Here is a 14,967-nt window from a genome sequence, read left to right on the forward strand (position 1 = left end):
GAGGCGATTATGCGATGAACGGGAACATGGCTGTGCAAGCGCGACAGCACATCAGCATCACTGCACACGTCCGCAACCGCAGTGTACGGAATAATGGCAGTCACGCGCACCCTTGCGGCCCTTGGGGTATGCCGAGCCAAACTCCTTGCGGTAGCGGCGGTGCTTCTTGAGCGCCCACACGTACATCTGTGCGACCGCGACGGCGGTAAAGAGGCCCGCTGTGCAGCCGAGGGCTTCGCGCATCAGCACGACCCGCAAGACGAGCGGCGCGCAGCAAGCAGGGAAGAAAGCGCGACGCACCAGCCCAGTCTAGCGTCAATCCGGTAAACGCGACCCACGCGACCGTCTCGAACCAGTAGTTGGCGCACGAGACGAGGTTGAACCCGTAGCCCTGCGGGATCTGGCGCGTCTTGGTCCCACGCGGGCGCAGCGACGCGAGGTTGAGGTGCGTGACCAGGTTCGAAAGCTCGGCATACTGCATGCTTGGGCTGGTTAGACTGCTGGATCGTACAGAGAGTGGCGAGAAGGGGACGCACGGCCCAGAGAGCGGTCCAGCCGTACAGCCACGAGTCGGAGTCGAGGGTCGTGCCCGCTACGCGCGCGGCGCCGTTCCACGGGCCGTACAGCGGCACCGCGAGCAGGATGCCAGAGAGACCCCAGTAGTGACCCGAGCTGCATGATTATGCAGTTCATGACCGTTGGGTGATCGTGGTGATGGGACAAAGACTCACTTCTTAAAGAGATTGAAGAACGGCATGGTCGCCGAAGAGAAGCGATGTACGCTGCGAAAGAGGGTCTCAGCATGTCACCGCATCTAGACGGAAGGCGGAGGGCGGCGTACAACAGCGTCTCGAGCTCGCGCTTGGCGTAGTGCGCGAGCACAAGAGCGAGAGCGATCCTGTGCGAACGACGGGGTCAGCAGCGGTCGGCATCATCGGGCAGTCACAAGTATGCTCACGTCTGCATGCGCGAGTGCTCAAACTCCTGACGGTAGAAGAGCTTGCTGCCGAAGTAGAAGGCCGGGTGGATGAAGAGCGGGCCAAACTGCACGAAACGGGTCGAATGTCAGCGTTCAAGCGCTGGACGAATCAAGGGGCCGTCACGCACGTATTCGGTGAGGAACTGGCGCGGAGGAACGACAACACGGGTCAGCGAGAGCGAGAATCGGAAATGATGGGCGTGAGCGCACGACCGTCTTCCACGCTGCGAGCGATCGAGGCATCAGTCCGGGTTCCTGGCCACTGAGTGAACAAGTGCACGCGCCGACCTGCGGGCCCAAGTCCTTGAACTCGAGCGCATCGCCGCTCTTTACGCCGAAGTCGCTCAACGGCTTGTCGTCGTCGTCGAGCGCCTTCCTGTCTGCGGTCGTGAGGCGCTGGCGGTGCACATTGACCTGCACGTGGGTCCCTATGAGCCTCGCCGCGCTGCGTGACTTCGCTCGCGGTACAGACGCGCCTTTGCCTTGGCAGCGATGGCCGACTTGAGGTCTGCGACGGTCGGGGCGGCTTGCGCGAGCTCGAGGGTGATCGGGAAGCGCTTCGAGGGCTTGCCTGCGCGCGGCTTCACCGTCACGGTGAAGGCCATGGCGAGTGCTCGACTTGGGCAGAGGCAGAGCCACCAAGGTTGCACTTGACCTCGTCCCCTCGATCTCGCCAGGAGCACCGTCTACGAGCTGGGCAGGTAGCCAGAGCTTGTACGAACGCCGTCTGCTGTCTCGTTGCTCGCCTGCGCTTGCGCTGCCCTCGCGCGGCCATGTCCGAGGCCGCCGAAGCTGCCAATGCAGCCATCCAGCGCAAATACACAAAGGACAAGAAGGTCGGCGAAGGTACCTATGCCGTCGTCTACCTCGGCAAGGAAGCGGCGACCGGGCGCAAGATTGCCATCAAAAAGGCGCGCGACTGTCCCTCGTCCTCCCCACTTCGGCGGCTCAGCGTTGTGAGCGCTCCCTCACTGACCGTGTATGCACTCTGCAGATCAAGATTGGCCAATTCAAGGATGGCCTCGACATGTCGGCCATCCGCGAAGTCAAGTTTCTGCGCGAGTTGCGGCACCCGAATGTCATCGAGGTGCGTTCGACTCTCTCGCAGACTGACTCGTGGCCTCACGAACTGACTGGGGTTCACCATCAGCTCGTAGACGTCTTCTCGAACAAGTCCAACTTGAACCTCGTCTTGGAGTTCCTCGACACGGACCTCGAGGCGGTCATCCGCGACAAGGACCTCGTCTTCCAGGGTGCCGACATCAAGTCGTGGATGCTCATGACCCTCAAGGGCCTCGACTTCTGCCATCAAAACTGGATCCTCCACCGCGTGCGTGTTCTTCGCCCCATCGTGCAGCTTCGCAGGAGAGCGCTGATTACGCGGCAACGACTGCAGGACATGAAGCCCAACAACTTGCTCATTTCGGGCGACGGCGTGCTCAAGCTTGCGGATTTCGGTCTCGCGCGCGAGTATGCCGATGAGAACGCCAAGATGACCTGTCAAGTCGTGACTCGGTGCGCTTTCTTGATTCCTCCGCGTACCGAAATCCGTCAAGTCAGGCCGCTGACCTTCCTCCTCTCGCGCATAGATGGTATCGATGCCCTGAGCTGCTTCTCGGTGCCCGGTCATATAGCACCGGCGTCGACATCTGGGCGGCAGGGTGCATCTTTGCCGAGCTCATGCTCCGCGTGCCGTTCATGGCCGCCGAGAGCGACATGGACCAGCTCAACATGATCTTCACCGCGCTGGGGACGCCGACGGAGCAGGACTGGCCGGTGCGTGGCGCTGACTGCCCTGGTCCCGCTGTCCAGAAAAAATGGGCCCGCAGATTGACCTGGAATTGGGCGCCTAACGTGCAGGGCTTCACGAAGCTGAGCTCATCTGCACAGTTTGAGAAGAAGCCGCGGAGCGACCTCGGCATGCTTTTCAGCGCAGCCTCGCCCGAAGCGATCGACCTGCTGCAGAAGACGCTCACGTACGACCCGCGGAGACGTATCACGGCGCGCGAGGTGCGCTTCTTCCCGGTCGAGTGGTTCTGCAGTCATTTAAGCAGAGCTGACAGGCGCATTGCGACGGACAGGCCCTCCGTCACCCCTTCTTCCACTCCGCCCCTCGCCCGACCGCCCCTTCTCTCCTCCCGAAACCGAAAGCGGAACTCGCCCCTCGCGCGCTTCCGCCCGAGGAGATTGGCGCACCCATGGGCGAGAAGGACCGGCGGGGAATGAAGCGCAAGGGCGAGGGGTACGACGAGATTCCGGGTGCGAAGAAGGTTGCACGGAGGTTGGATTTCGGGCAGGGCCCGTGAAGCGGCGATGAAGGGCTCTTGTTGGGTTCGTGGACGTGTCTGTTGTACTTCATCGCACTCCCTCATTTGCAAGACTCTCGCTCCAGGCTGCGCTGCTCTTCCAGTAATCGAAAACAAGTCCGACTTGACGTCTTCGTCCGCTGCTCCTTTGTCCCGCCCGCCCGAGTGAGTGTCAGCGGATCAAGGCTGCCTGCCGCGTGCTCATGTCGCAACGAAGTGACATACCGACATCACTGTCGCCCCGTTGGTCTCGCACTTCGCTGCAGGCTCGACCCTCATCACAAGCGTGTCGCGACGTGATTTTCATCTGCTTGAGAGAATGGGACCCGGGCTGCGGACGAAGAAGCTCCCCGAGCTTTCCGAGGCGCCTGCTTCCCGCTAGCGCATTCGACAGATTCGTGGGACGGCCAGAATTCTCCGGCCGCTCGCACCCCTGCACGCTCTTCTCGACGGCACGACGATCTCTGGCTTGGCTCTGCTTCTCCCGCTTTCCTGCGCTTTGCAAGTGCGACTCGTCGCGCCGTAGTGCTCAAAAGCTGCTCAGGTCTCTCGCCCGGGCGTTCGGCACCACCCGTCGTCGCTCCTCTGCCATGCCGCACGACAAGTGGGGCTCTCGCGACGTCGCCGACCCGACGTCTCCGTTCCACCCGTTCCCGACGCCGTTCGACCAGATCGACACGCAGGATGGCTTTTCCGACCAGGCGCCAGACCACTTCTCGCCGCCGTACTCGCTGCAAGAGATCGACATGCTCGCGCTCTCGTATGAGATCCGCCAAAAGCCCGACTGGGCGCGCAAGCTCCGCGACTCCGACATCCGCACCAAGTGGCGCGCAGAGGCGCTGGGCAAGCGCAACGAAGAGGCCGGATTCGCAGAACGGACGGGCGAGAACTACAGCGGGTACGACGTCGAGGAGGTTGAGCGCCCGAAGTTGACCGAGAAGATGGTCGATTACGTGCTCGATGAGCTCGAGTTGCACGCAGAGAAGCTGAACGACCCGCATGGGATCCAGGTGCGCGGCTCCCGCTGCTACAGGTCGGCCCGCTCGTACTCACCGTACGCCACGGCATGCAGGCGTCCTGCTTCGAAGGTGTATACGAGTCCGACTCGCTTGTGCCCAAAGAGCTGCTCGATCAGCTCCTCGCGCGCGTCTCCGAGCTCGAGAAGAACCCGCCTTTCGGCGAGCCCGACTGGCACCCTGGGTCCGACGATCAGGTGCTCGACCTCGTTCACCCCTCGCTCTTCCCGCTCCGCTACGGTGTGACGCCCGTTCGCCAGCTTGACGCCGACGGCAAGATCTCCAGCAACGCGACACCGCCCGAGCCGCGCAATGCGCTGCACTCGACGTCGAAGAAGTACCAGTGGCTGCCATCGGACTTCGATGTCGACGAGCAGGGCAAGGTAACCATCTCGTCGTACATCAACAATCTGCACCCGAAAGATCATGCGTCGTTCTATCCGGTCCTCGCCTCCATCTTCGAGCGCTTTGTCCCGGCTTTCGAGCGCGTTCTGTCCGACCTCCAAAAGCCGCCGCCTCGCCGCATTCTGATCGACCACGATGTCGCCAGCGCGTGGTACGGCGAAATGCCCGACAACATGAGCGACGAAGAATGGGACGAGTGGGAGGAGAAAAAGGTTGTCCAGCTGCCAGAGCCGGAGCCGTTCAAGCGCCCCGAGGTCAGCGACGACAAGCCGGCATTCCCGCTGAGGGGACGCAAGCTCCAGGTCATTGTCAAGCTCGCCAACATACACCTCACGCCGGAGAAGCCCGAATATGGCGGTGGAGTGTGGCACGTCGAGGTGCGTTGGTTTTGGCTCGTTCGGCTGCGCGACTCTTCTGCTCACCACTTCTCTCGGGTTCGCAGGGCATGCAGAACGAGGAGATCGTCGCATCGGGCATCTACTACTACGACCAGGAGAACATTGGGGAATCGAGGCTGGCCTACCGCGGCACCTTCGACGGTCGGTCACATTCGTCCTCGTCGGTTTGCGTGGCCCGTCGAGCTCACTGAGCACCGAACTCCCCGCAGACCAGGAGCTTCCTTATGAGCAGAGCGACGTGAAGGGCGTGAAGACGGTGTTCGGCATCGACCCGTGCGCCTCTCGCTCGCAGTTGCCCTTCCGAATCGAGACTCACCGACTCTCATCCTCCGTTGCAGGGACGGTCCGTGCATGCAGTACTACAACTCGGCCCGGACCTGCGCCGGACGGTCCTTGTTTTGGCCCAACATCTACCAGCACCGCGTCTCGCGCTTTTCGCTCGCGGACCGGTCCAAGCCCGGGTATCGCAAGATCCTCGTCTTCTTCCTCGTCGACCCGCTCAAGAGCGCCGCGGGCGAGGTCATTTCGACGGCCCGTGTGCCGTACCAGCAGCGCGAGTGGGCCGAGCGCGAGCTCCCGCACAACGCGCAGACGGACAAGATGCCCGTCGAGCTGTGGAACCAGGTCCTCGGGGGCGTCGAGGGCCTCATGACGTACGAGGAGGCGAAGAAGGTCCGCGAGGACCTCATGCACGAGCGCAAGTTCCTCGTCGAGGAGAACACGGAGAAGGTCTTCGAGTACGTGCGCCGCCTTCGCTCATACCATGCGTCCTGTTCACCTGAAGCTTCTTGCAGGCGCTCGTTCTCGCTGTGCGAGCACTAGATCTGCTCCACAGCCACGGCTCTCCACAGGCTCTCTCCTCTGGATCCTTCCGTGGGCCCAGTTTCTACATCTCTTTCGTTAACAGTCGTCGGGTTTGGCTTTGTCGTTTCCTTCCCGCAGTCTTTGCAGTGCAAACTTCCGTCCCTTCCAGCTCCATGAGAGCCTCGCATCTCGCGACTCAAGGGTTGTCCCTCTCTCACAGGCAACGGTTTCGAGCAGGATAGCGGCACGTAGCCATTGCAAGCGAAACCAGTCTGGCAAATGTTTGCAAGCTACCGCGTCCGCTTCCGGCCGCGCGATATAGTCATGCCACCCTCAAGCCTCCTCCGTCCCCGGCTCGACCTTGACCCTCTTAAGTTCCGGCTCGCCCTCCCCCGTCTCCCCTTCCACCGCATCCGGATCAGGCTTGACGGGGCTCATCGTCGGCGCGGGCGACGCGGCGGGCGCCGCGCGTTTCTTGGTCGCCGCCGTCGCAGGCGTCGACTCGCGCGAGGTGCGCACCGAGGTCGCTTTCGTCGATGCTGCTGCTGTGGCGGCCGCGGCCGCGGAGGTGCGTGAGAGCGTCGCTTCGGCGTGGCAGGTCGCGTGGTAGAGCTGTAGCGCGCACGGCGGGTCAGCGCGGTGAACAGCAGACGGCAAAGAAGGGGGGGAGAGAGAGACGCACGGTGCCATCGACGACGACGGCGTTCCACCAGACCCACTCCTCCTCGTCGTCGCTCCACTCGCTCTTGAGCTTGTCCTGGCAGATCGGACACGGCTTGTCGCCGAGCCCGCCGCCGGCCGGGACCGGGACCTTGAGCTTGCGCAGCGCGGCGCGGTCAATCGCGCCTGCGCCCGCGGCAGTCCCGGACGCCGCGCCGCCGCCGCCGCCGGTCGTGCTGAAGCCTGATGCGGCGGACGGGTCGGACGAGTGCGAGAGCTCGCCCGTCGTGAGCGAGTCGGACGTGTACCAGTCCTGCAAATGCGCCGCGCTTTCGCACGTCAGCTTCTGCGTACCTTTCCAATGGCAGAACAGACGAGCGACAGAGCATTGCGAGACTTGCCTCCTCCTTGGTGAACCACCCCCTGCCCGCCGTGCGCCCCTGCGCCTCGCGGATGCGGCGCTTGTGCGTAAAGTGCCAGTCGAGGTGCTGGTCCATCTTGAGCTTGCCCTGCGCCGAGTCGAAGAAGCGCAGGCCGCACTGCGTGCACGGGAGCGCGAGCGCCGTGTACAGCAGCGCGGGGCCGTGCGGGCGCGGCCTGTCGAGGCGGTCCATCCCAGTGAGCTCGTGCTCCCGTGAAGAAGTAGTCAAGCGGAAAGACACATACATGACAAGCTCGGCGTTGGTGAGCCCGACTGCTAGTCGCAGCACCTCGTCCTCCCACGCCTGGGCCATCTCGTCCCTCTCGAGCCTGACTGGCCCGCCCTCGTCCTGCTTGACCTGCGCTCGCGCCTCCTCGAGCTTGACCCCTGCATCGGACGGCGTCGCGGGCGCAAAGAGGTTGTTGAGCGCGCCGCTCGCCGACAGCTGCGACAAGAGGCCGAGGTCGATCCCGCCGACGAGGCCCTGGCTCGGCGCAGCGGCGGCGGCGGCGGCGGGCGGTTGCAGCGTCGGCGTGAGGCTCGCGAGCGCCGCTGCGAGACTCTGTTGCTGCGGCTGCGGCGGGGAGAGCGTCGCGGCTGCAGCGGGCGGAGGAGGCGGCGGGCTCTGCTGCACGATGGGGGCGGGCGCGGGCGGAGGCGGCGGGGCGAGCGCGGCGAGCTGCGCGCGGATTTGGTTCACCTGCTCGGTCGTGAGCTGCGTGTTGAGGATGAGCGACTCGAGCTTCTTGAGCGCGACGATCTGGCTCTGGTTGTTAACGTCGGCCGGATTGGCCGCCGCTTGCTCCTGCCGCAGCGTGAGGAGCCGCCGCACGTCGTACAGGACGCCCGAGCGTTCGGTCGACGTCGCAGTGTGCGGCAGCTGCTGGACCTGCGGGGCGTCGCGCGTCGAGTCAGCAAGACCGTGGCTCCGAGAAAGAAAAGAGTCGACGCACGCCTGCGTTGTACATCTCTGCGTCCTTTACGGCGCGCCCGCCAATCCCGTCGCCGCGGCCCCTCGCGCCAAAGAGGGCGCTCTCGATCCCGCGCTGGACCCTCCCGCCGTCTCTGGGCTCGTCGGCGCCGCGGAAGAGCTCGCCGCCGTCGCTCCCGCCCGTCTTCCACGTCCCGAGGAGCTCCTCGAGCTTGGTCTTGGTCGGGGCGTCGACGGCGTGGTAGGCCGAGAGGAACGAGCGCTCGAGGAAGCGCGCAAAGAGGGCGAGGTACGGCGCGCCGATGTTTTTTGAGATCGAGTCGAGGAGGTAGAAGACGGGGAGGAGGTATTGCGGGGGACACTGTTGCGCGGATAGAGAGAGGGACCGGGACAAGGGAAAATGCGCGCGCGAGAAAGCGAGAGAGAGAGGCGAAGCGAGATAGGGCGGGCAAGGTCAGTCCCGGCTCTCGCACTCTTTATCGTCAAGGGATGCTAGCTACATCTGCCCGCTTCACTGGTCATCGTGGCTTATCACTTCTGCGTGTCTTTCCACGAGACAGCAGGTAGCGAAGCGAAGAGAGACAGCCGAAGAGACCATAGCGAGGAGAAAGCGAAACGGTCGCGGCGACTATGAACGCGCTCGTATAGGGGACACGCTCGGGAACAGACGCGTCCGAGACAGTGCGCGCAGGACGCCACGCAGGGGTCTGAAACTTGGTTTCAACGGGTGCACCTCGTCCCCTCGATCGGTTCGTTTCGTTCGCACGTTCGCTCGTCGCGCGAGGTTAGCCCTAGAGAGAGAAAGACTCACGGTGCGGATGTGCTCCTCGAGACACTGTGCAACGACGCTGCTCATGCGCACCAAGTGCTCGTGGGCAAAGAGGGTGAGGGCGGTGATGATGGGCTTCGAGTTGAACGTGAGACCCTGGAGCTGCTGCGCAAAGTAGCGACGGAACGAGTTGGGGTCGACGCCAACGTCGGGCGGGGGACGCAGCTCTCCCTCCTTGAGCGGCGGGGGCTGGGGCGACGGCGCGACGGCCTGCACGGGCGGCGGTGGGGGCGAGTAGGCGGCGTAAGCGCCGTAGGGGACGGGGGCGGGCGGTGCGGGTGCGGGTCCAGGCGGGGGCGGCTGCTGGGCGTAGCCAGCGTAAGCACCGTAGTCGTAGCGGCCGTACGCGCTCGCGGCGTACTGTGGCGGGGGAGGGGGTGCGGCGGGAGCAGGCGGCTGGTAGCCGTAGTAGGGCTGGCCGGGCGGCGGGGGCGGCGCGGGTGGCGGGTAGCCGCCGTAGCCGCCGTACGGGTCAGGCGGAGGCGGGTACCAGCTCATGTGGTGCGAGCGAGTGAAGGAGAGTTGGTTGTGTGACGGGTGAGGTGGCGAGGGGGCAGCAGCGAGGGGTGGTCGAGGTGCGAGGGGGGAGAGGGGTGAAAGGGTGCCCGTGCAGTGAGCAGACGGTGCTGTACTCCTGGCTGTGCTCTACAAGACAGTGCGCGAGTGCCGTGCGAGGTGCGCTGTGCCTGCGTGGCTTCGCTGCTCGCGCTCGCCCCGCCTCGCCTCGCCTCGCCTGCGCGCCCGCGGCCTTCTCGCTTTCCGCTCGACTCGTCCGCCGCTTCTTTCGCCCGCCGTAAGCTGCGCATCCACTCGCACGTCCAGGTGCCCTCCCTTGCCCCAACCGCCCTCCCCTCCTCCCCCCGCCCCGCGACCGCCGACCCCCCGTCCCAGCGCCCCTCCGACTCCGACGGATTTTCGACGCGCACCCGCTCCGCGCCCTCGCGCCCCCTCTGGGCCCACCAGACGCAGCACGAGCGTGTAGCAACGGGTGGGACAGAAGGAACGGGCCCTCGAGGCAGACTCTGGCGCGTGCGAGGTGGGCGGGGCGAGGCGCTTTGCGTGCCGGCGACCAGCTCGAGCCAGCTCGACTCGCTCTCGCCCTTTGCACCGCCCGCCTCTGCCCTCGCCAGGCGCATTCGACCCTCGCCAGAGTCTGTCTACTGTTGTGCTCGCTGCCGGGACGGGCAGGGACTGGCAGGAGTCGCCCGGGGAGGCAGCACCTCGTGAGGGGTTCAGTCGACGGACGAGCTGACCCTCTTGCGCCCCGCTGTTCTGGCCTCGCAGATGAAGCAGATCTACAAGGAAGAGGAGCTCGAGATCCCGTGCGTCCCCGCTCTCGCCGGCTCTGAACCGCGTCGGTCGATTGGGCTGACTCGTCGATTGCTTTCGTCTCGACTAGGGAGGGCGTCACGGTCGCCATCAAGGCCCGTGTCATCACCGTCACTGGCCCGCGTGGGACGCTCCAGAAGGTGCGTCCACCTTGAGATCGCGCTCGGGGGCCAGGAGAGGAGCGCGAGTTGACACCGGCCCCCCACTTTGCCCTGCCTACAGAACGCCCAGCACGTCGACATGTCGATGCGGGTGATCAAGCCCACGGACAAGGCCGTCAACCAGGCGTCCAAGGTCAAGCTCGTCGTCTGGCACGGTGGCCGCAAGCACGTCGCGTGCCTGCGCACCATCCGCTCGCAGATCGAGAACATGATCAAGGGCGTCCAGTACGGCTTTGCGTACAAGATGCGCCTCGTCTACGCTCACTTCCCCATCAACGTCATCATCGCCGACGACAAGAAGAGCGTCGAGATCCGGTGCGCCCTCGCCGTCTCGTGCCTTCTCGCAGCGCACTCGACGCTCACCCGTGTTTCTTGCGCCGCGCAGCAACTTCCTCGGTGAGAAGCGCGTCCGCAACGTCCAGCTCCTCGAGGGTGTCACCATCTCCGAGTCGAAGGCCCAGAAGGACGAGATCATCCTCGAGGGCAACGACGTCGAGGCCGTCTCGCAGTCGGCTGCCTCGATCCACGGCCAGACCCTGGTCCGCAACAAGGACATCCGCAAGTTCCTTGACGGGTGCGTTTCGGGCCTCGGCCGCTCCCTTGCTCCCTCATCCCCTTCCTCTCGGACTCGCTGTCTGTTCCTCTGCCTTGCACTTACTGACCTGCCTCGCTACCCTCTACAGTATCTACGGTACGCTCTCGCTTCAGTCTCCGCGCTTCCCGGGGGCGGTTCGGGCCTCGCGCGCCCGTCTTGCCCCCGCCCGCCCTCCGCTTCCCTCCCCGCCTCTCTTCTTCGCTCCTGCGCACTCCGGACAACTCACTGACGCGCTCTCTTGCATTCGTAATACAGTTTCGGAGAAGACGACTGTTGTTTCGCCCGATGCGGAGTGAAAAGCTTTGCAACGGGATGCGGTCGCGGTTCTTTCTGTTCCTCTCGCGCCCGAACTGGAGAGAAGGCTCCCGTGGTTTGAGTCATGTGCTTTCGTGTGCCCATGGCTGTGCTGAGGGCGGTCACTGCGGTGCTGGACGGCCAAGCGAGTGCTGAGGGAAAGGGCTGCGAGCGGAGTTGGGTTCCTTCGCGCCCGGACTTCCGCCCCTTCTTCTCTCCGAGGGCGGCACAACCTCTATCTTTCCTCACGCGAACGAAAGATAGGCAGCAACGGAAGCTCCGCCCGGTCTCGGATCGAGCCCGCAATCGAATTGAGGTAGCTTCCACAAACAACGCTGAACCGACAATTCTGACCGCAGCATTCAAATTTCTTTACAGTCTCGCGCTCCAAAGCGACGGTCTACTTGCCCGCGTCCTCGAGCCCCTCGAGCGCCCGGTCGGTCCCCCACCGCTCCTTGCTGTCGTCGATCTGCTGCTTGAAGTCGGCGATCACGTCGGCGGGCTTTTCCGCGCCAAAGAGGGCCGTGCCGGCGACGATGACGTTTGAGCCTGGTAGATTTCACGGGCGCGGCGAGGGGGAGCGCAGCGAAAGCAGAGGGGAGAAGGCGCGCAGTCGGAAGAGGTGGAAGGAGCGGAGCGACAAGGAAGCGTCAGTCATCCGCCCGGGCACCATACCACTGACATCGAGTCTGAGGGCAACGCGAGACGCACCCGCTCGAGCGCAGCACCCGACCGTGCCCGGCCCGACGCCGCCGTCGACCTGGATGTCCTTTTGCGGGAAGCGCGCGCGGAGCTCGGCGACTTTGGGAACGCAGCGCTGCATGAACTTTTGCCCGCCCGCGCCTGTGCACGGGTGGTGGAGCGACGGGGAGCAAGAGTGGGCGGGCAGGAGAGAGGGCGCGACCGGGCCAGTCGGCGGAGGCGAGTCCCGACGGGTGGAGCGCAGGAGAGTGAGGGAGCAGGTTCCGCAGAGTTCTCGTCAGCTCCCGCGCAATGCAGAGCGCGAGCACAGAGAAAGCGCACCCGGGACCACAGTCATGACGAGGAGCATGTCGACGCTGTTGCCCAGGCGGTCCGAGATGGCGCTCGACGGCGTGTCGGGCGAGATGGCGACCGCAGCGCGCATTCCCGTCGAGTGGATCAGGTCGACAATCTCGTGAGCGTTCTCTGTGTACTCTCACAAGCCGTCAGAAGCGAGACAGTGGAGAAGGAGAGCAGGGGGACGAACCAGGGTCGGACAGCGCTTCGATGTGGAAGGTGTACGACTTGCCGCCGGCTTCTGCGACGGGCTTGACCCACTGTTGCATATCTTGTGGTCAGGAGAGCGCTCTTGAGTAGGGAGGTGCGCCTGAAACGCACACGCTTGGGGTCGGCGACCATCATGTGGCAGTCCATGAAGACGTTGTCGACCGTCTTGTGCACGCTCGCGAGGACGGGTGCGCCCATCGTGATGTTGGGGACAAAGTGACCGTCCATGACATCTAGGTATCGCAGTAGAGGTGAGCGAGAGGGTCTCGGACGAGAGCGTCATGGAAGGAGGCGGACCCATGTGGACCCACTCTGCGCCGCAGTGCATCATGCGGCGGATCTCATTCCCGAGGTCGGCAAAGTTGGAAGCGAGCACGCTGGGCGAGACGATGGCCTTGGGGGATGCGGCGGCCATGGCAGGATGATCAGGAGAGGGTCGGTGGGGAGGGTCGGGAGGAGAGCCGGGTCGCGAGAGCAGGTGCGCGAACGTGTGAGCGTGCAGTTACGAGCGACAATCTCGAGCGCGCCAGGAACAATCGCAAGCGTCGGCGCAGCGAAGCACCCGCCGGCCGTCGAGGGCTCGCCAGCAGGACGCGGCTCGCTCTCGTCCGCTCCGCCTCGACCCGCGCCCAGGATGGTGAGTGCGCGTGCACTGCGCCGTAGCACCCCACGCTGACTCGCTCTCCACCCGCAGTCCGCCCCCGACGCAGGTCCGTGCCGCCGCACCTCGTCGCGCCCGCTCCCCTCGCTCAACTTGCGCCGCTGACCCTCACCGCTCGCACGCCCCGCAGAAGCAAAGGAAGCCTTCGCCCTCTTTGACAAGCGCGGCGCAGGCACCATCCCCAAGCAGTCCCTCGGCGACGTCCTCCGCGCTCTCGGGCAGAACCCGACCCAGAAGGACGTTGCCGACCTCGCAGCACAGGTCGACGGCTCAGACAGTGCGTGCCGCGCACGTACCCTTACAGCTCAGATACCGCTGACACGCTTCTGCAGTCGACTACGCCGCGTTCGTCAACATCCTCAACCGCCCCGGAGGCTACGACCCCGCCGGGACCGCCGGTCAGTCGCCTCGCTCCCTTCCCTCGACCGTTTCGTTCTGACGCTCGGCGCAACGCAGACGAGTTCATCCGCGGCTTCCAGGTGTTTGACAAGGAGGGCAACGGCTACATCGGGCAGGGCGAGCTCAAGTATGTCCTGACGAGTCTCGGCGAGAAGCTCAGCGACGACGAGGTCGACGAGCTCCTCAAGGGCGTCAAGGTCACCCCGTGCGTCCTGCGTCATTACATGTCCGCGTCGGCAAGCCGGCTGAGCTCGCCTGTGGCTGACTAACGTTCGAAAATGGCGTGCAGGGAGGGCAACATCAACTACGTCGCGTTTGTGCACCAGATTCTCGGCCAAGTGCGTCTCGCTGGCTGCATTTCATGTAGACGACAGACTCACACTCGTGATGCACGCAGTAATCGCTCGAGACCCTACCTTTCTCCACGCTTTCGACTTTCTCGCGCAACGCGCTGCTCTCTCGCCCGCACTTCCTTCTTTCACCCACGGACGTTCCGCCCTTCCTCTTCCTCTCGTTCCGTCTATCCACCGACTCGACTCTCTCGCGACTCCCGCTCGTTCTGTTGTCCGTCGCCTCGTCGGTCCTCCCGCCTACGCGGCTTCCGCGCACCCTCGCAATGAACCTCATCGACCAGCCTTCGCGCACCCGAGACGAGCTGACATCCTACCAGGAGAGAGATCGGAACAGACCCACTTCCCGCTACAGGCAAAGAGACTATCATGGTACAGCCGCGCACGTCTCACTCCCTCTTGCTCCCATCCCTCATTCCCCCGCGCATTCACGTCACCAGATCCTGACACTACCGCCCCTCGCCGAGTCCGCCAAAGTTGCGTGCGTGGGTCGTCGGTGGAGGCGCAGGACGGTGTGCAGAGGGGTCGAGCGCCTTGTCGCCGTGCGGGACGAAGGCGGGATCTGCGAGATCACGCCCGAGAATGGAAGCAACGTGAGCGCACGTTCGCATATACGACGAGCCACTACGATGCAGACCGCGGCAGTGGCCGCGCGTCCGCATCGAAGCTGCGCAGAGACCGGCGAACGAACGAAAGCGCACCTCCTCGAAAGTCGCTCCCTTCGCTCCTCTCCCTCACTCCTTCCTCGACCTGCGAGTGCGCAAGCCCGTCACCCTGCCCCTTGCCCCAGTCGCGCCCGTGCTTCGTTCCCTCGCCCGCTGCTCCGAGGCGCACGACTTCGGCGGGCGGCGTCACGCGCTGCGAGTCGTGCCGGGTCAGGAGCGGGTTCGTGCGCGTGTCCTGCGCGAGAAACGTGGGCGGGTCGAGGTCCGCCGGGACTGCGGGGCGCGATAGGTCAGCCGTCGGGACGCTGAGGAGATGTGGGGGAAGGCGGCGAGGCGCGCACGGAACGCGTGCGAGGGCTGCAGGGGCTGCGGAGGCGGTCCGCGAGCCGTGCTGGAGAGGTCTGTGGTGCTAGGTAGCGACATCGGGGTGGACTGAGCGAGGGGGACTTTGCCGTCGCTGCGTCCAACTCGCGCTGACCTTCGCAAGTCGCTTTGCTGCGCCGCCGACTGCTCTCG

At 64.7% G+C, this 14,967-nt stretch overlaps 8 protein-coding genes across 8 annotated transcripts; 4 read left to right on the forward strand and 4 right to left on the reverse strand.

The window, feature by feature from the left end:
- Positions 1–7: 7 nt before the first annotated feature.
- On the reverse strand, positions 8–1,584 carry TSC13 (trans-2-enoyl-CoA reductase (NADPH) TSC13; the record flags this gene model as incomplete). Its single annotated transcript, XM_076648973.1, has 11 exons — positions 8–30; positions 111–218; positions 301–475; positions 537–672; positions 732–782; positions 842–898; positions 959–1,044; positions 1,108–1,122; positions 1,190–1,203; positions 1,264–1,393; positions 1,456–1,584. 11 exons carry the CDS (start codon positions 1,582–1,584, stop codon positions 8–10), a joined length of 924 nt encoding a protein of 307 aa, XP_076505427.1.
- Positions 1,585–1,752: 168 nt separating this feature from the next.
- Positions 1,753–3,285, forward strand: JCM10292_003689 (CDC2/CDK family serine/threonine-protein kinase; the record flags this gene model as incomplete). The annotated part of the gene is made up of 7 exons (XM_076648974.1): positions 1,753–1,890; positions 1,974–2,066; positions 2,130–2,309; positions 2,376–2,494; positions 2,569–2,755; positions 2,840–2,989; positions 3,061–3,285. 7 exons carry the CDS (start codon positions 1,753–1,755, stop codon positions 3,283–3,285), a joined length of 1,092 nt encoding a protein of 363 aa, XP_076505428.1.
- A 590-nt stretch (positions 3,286–3,875) lies between these two features.
- Positions 3,876–5,926, forward strand: JCM10292_003690 (DUF4246 domain-containing protein; the record flags this gene model as incomplete). Its single annotated transcript, XM_076648975.1, has 6 exons — positions 3,876–4,295; positions 4,358–5,083; positions 5,149–5,245; positions 5,314–5,377; positions 5,443–5,841; positions 5,899–5,926. The coding sequence occupies 6 exons, from the start codon at positions 3,876–3,878 to the stop codon at positions 5,924–5,926; spliced, it is 1,734 nt and encodes a 577-aa protein (XP_076505429.1).
- A 315-nt stretch (positions 5,927–6,241) lies between these two features.
- On the reverse strand, positions 6,242–9,247 carry JCM10292_003691 (CTD-interacting domain-containing protein; the record flags this gene model as incomplete). Its single annotated transcript, XM_076648976.1, has 6 exons — positions 6,242–6,520; positions 6,591–6,881; positions 6,940–7,165; positions 7,235–7,878; positions 7,943–8,281; positions 8,732–9,247. 6 exons carry the CDS (start codon positions 9,245–9,247, stop codon positions 6,242–6,244), a joined length of 2,295 nt encoding a protein of 764 aa, XP_076505430.1.
- A 786-nt stretch (positions 9,248–10,033) lies between these two features.
- On the forward strand, positions 10,034–11,130 carry JCM10292_003692 (uncharacterized protein; the record flags this gene model as incomplete). Its single annotated transcript, XM_076648977.1, has 6 exons — positions 10,034–10,071; positions 10,149–10,218; positions 10,301–10,554; positions 10,625–10,813; positions 10,923–10,930; positions 11,090–11,130. The coding sequence occupies 6 exons, from the start codon at positions 10,034–10,036 to the stop codon at positions 11,128–11,130; spliced, it is 600 nt and encodes a 199-aa protein (XP_076505431.1).
- A 398-nt stretch (positions 11,131–11,528) lies between these two features.
- On the reverse strand, positions 11,529–12,791 carry RPE1 (ribulose-phosphate 3-epimerase RPE1; the record flags this gene model as incomplete). The annotated part of the gene is made up of 6 exons (XM_076648978.1): positions 11,529–11,677; positions 11,840–11,971; positions 12,152–12,295; positions 12,357–12,426; positions 12,488–12,609; positions 12,674–12,791. The coding sequence occupies 6 exons, from the start codon at positions 12,789–12,791 to the stop codon at positions 11,529–11,531; spliced, it is 735 nt and encodes a 244-aa protein (XP_076505432.1).
- A 219-nt stretch (positions 12,792–13,010) lies between these two features.
- On the forward strand, positions 13,011–13,836 carry JCM10292_003694 (uncharacterized protein; the record flags this gene model as incomplete). The annotated part of the gene is made up of 7 exons (XM_076648979.1): positions 13,011–13,013; positions 13,071–13,086; positions 13,168–13,314; positions 13,370–13,435; positions 13,494–13,641; positions 13,726–13,774; positions 13,834–13,836. 7 exons carry the CDS (start codon positions 13,011–13,013, stop codon positions 13,834–13,836), a joined length of 432 nt encoding a protein of 143 aa, XP_076505433.1.
- A 399-nt stretch (positions 13,837–14,235) lies between these two features.
- Positions 14,236–14,874, reverse strand: JCM10292_003695 (uncharacterized protein; the record flags this gene model as incomplete). The annotated part of the gene is made up of 3 exons (XM_076648980.1): positions 14,236–14,348; positions 14,488–14,724; positions 14,793–14,874. The coding sequence occupies 3 exons, from the start codon at positions 14,872–14,874 to the stop codon at positions 14,236–14,238; spliced, it is 432 nt and encodes a 143-aa protein (XP_076505434.1).
- Positions 14,875–14,967: the final 93 nt, after the last annotated feature.

Source organism: Rhodotorula paludigena (assembly GCF_050403205.1).
Source record: "Rhodotorula paludigena JCM10292 DNA, Rt_paludigena_JCM10292v1_ctg20, whole genome shotgun sequence".
Lineage (NCBI taxonomy): Eukaryota > Fungi > Basidiomycota > Microbotryomycetes > Sporidiobolales > Sporidiobolaceae > Rhodotorula > Rhodotorula paludigena.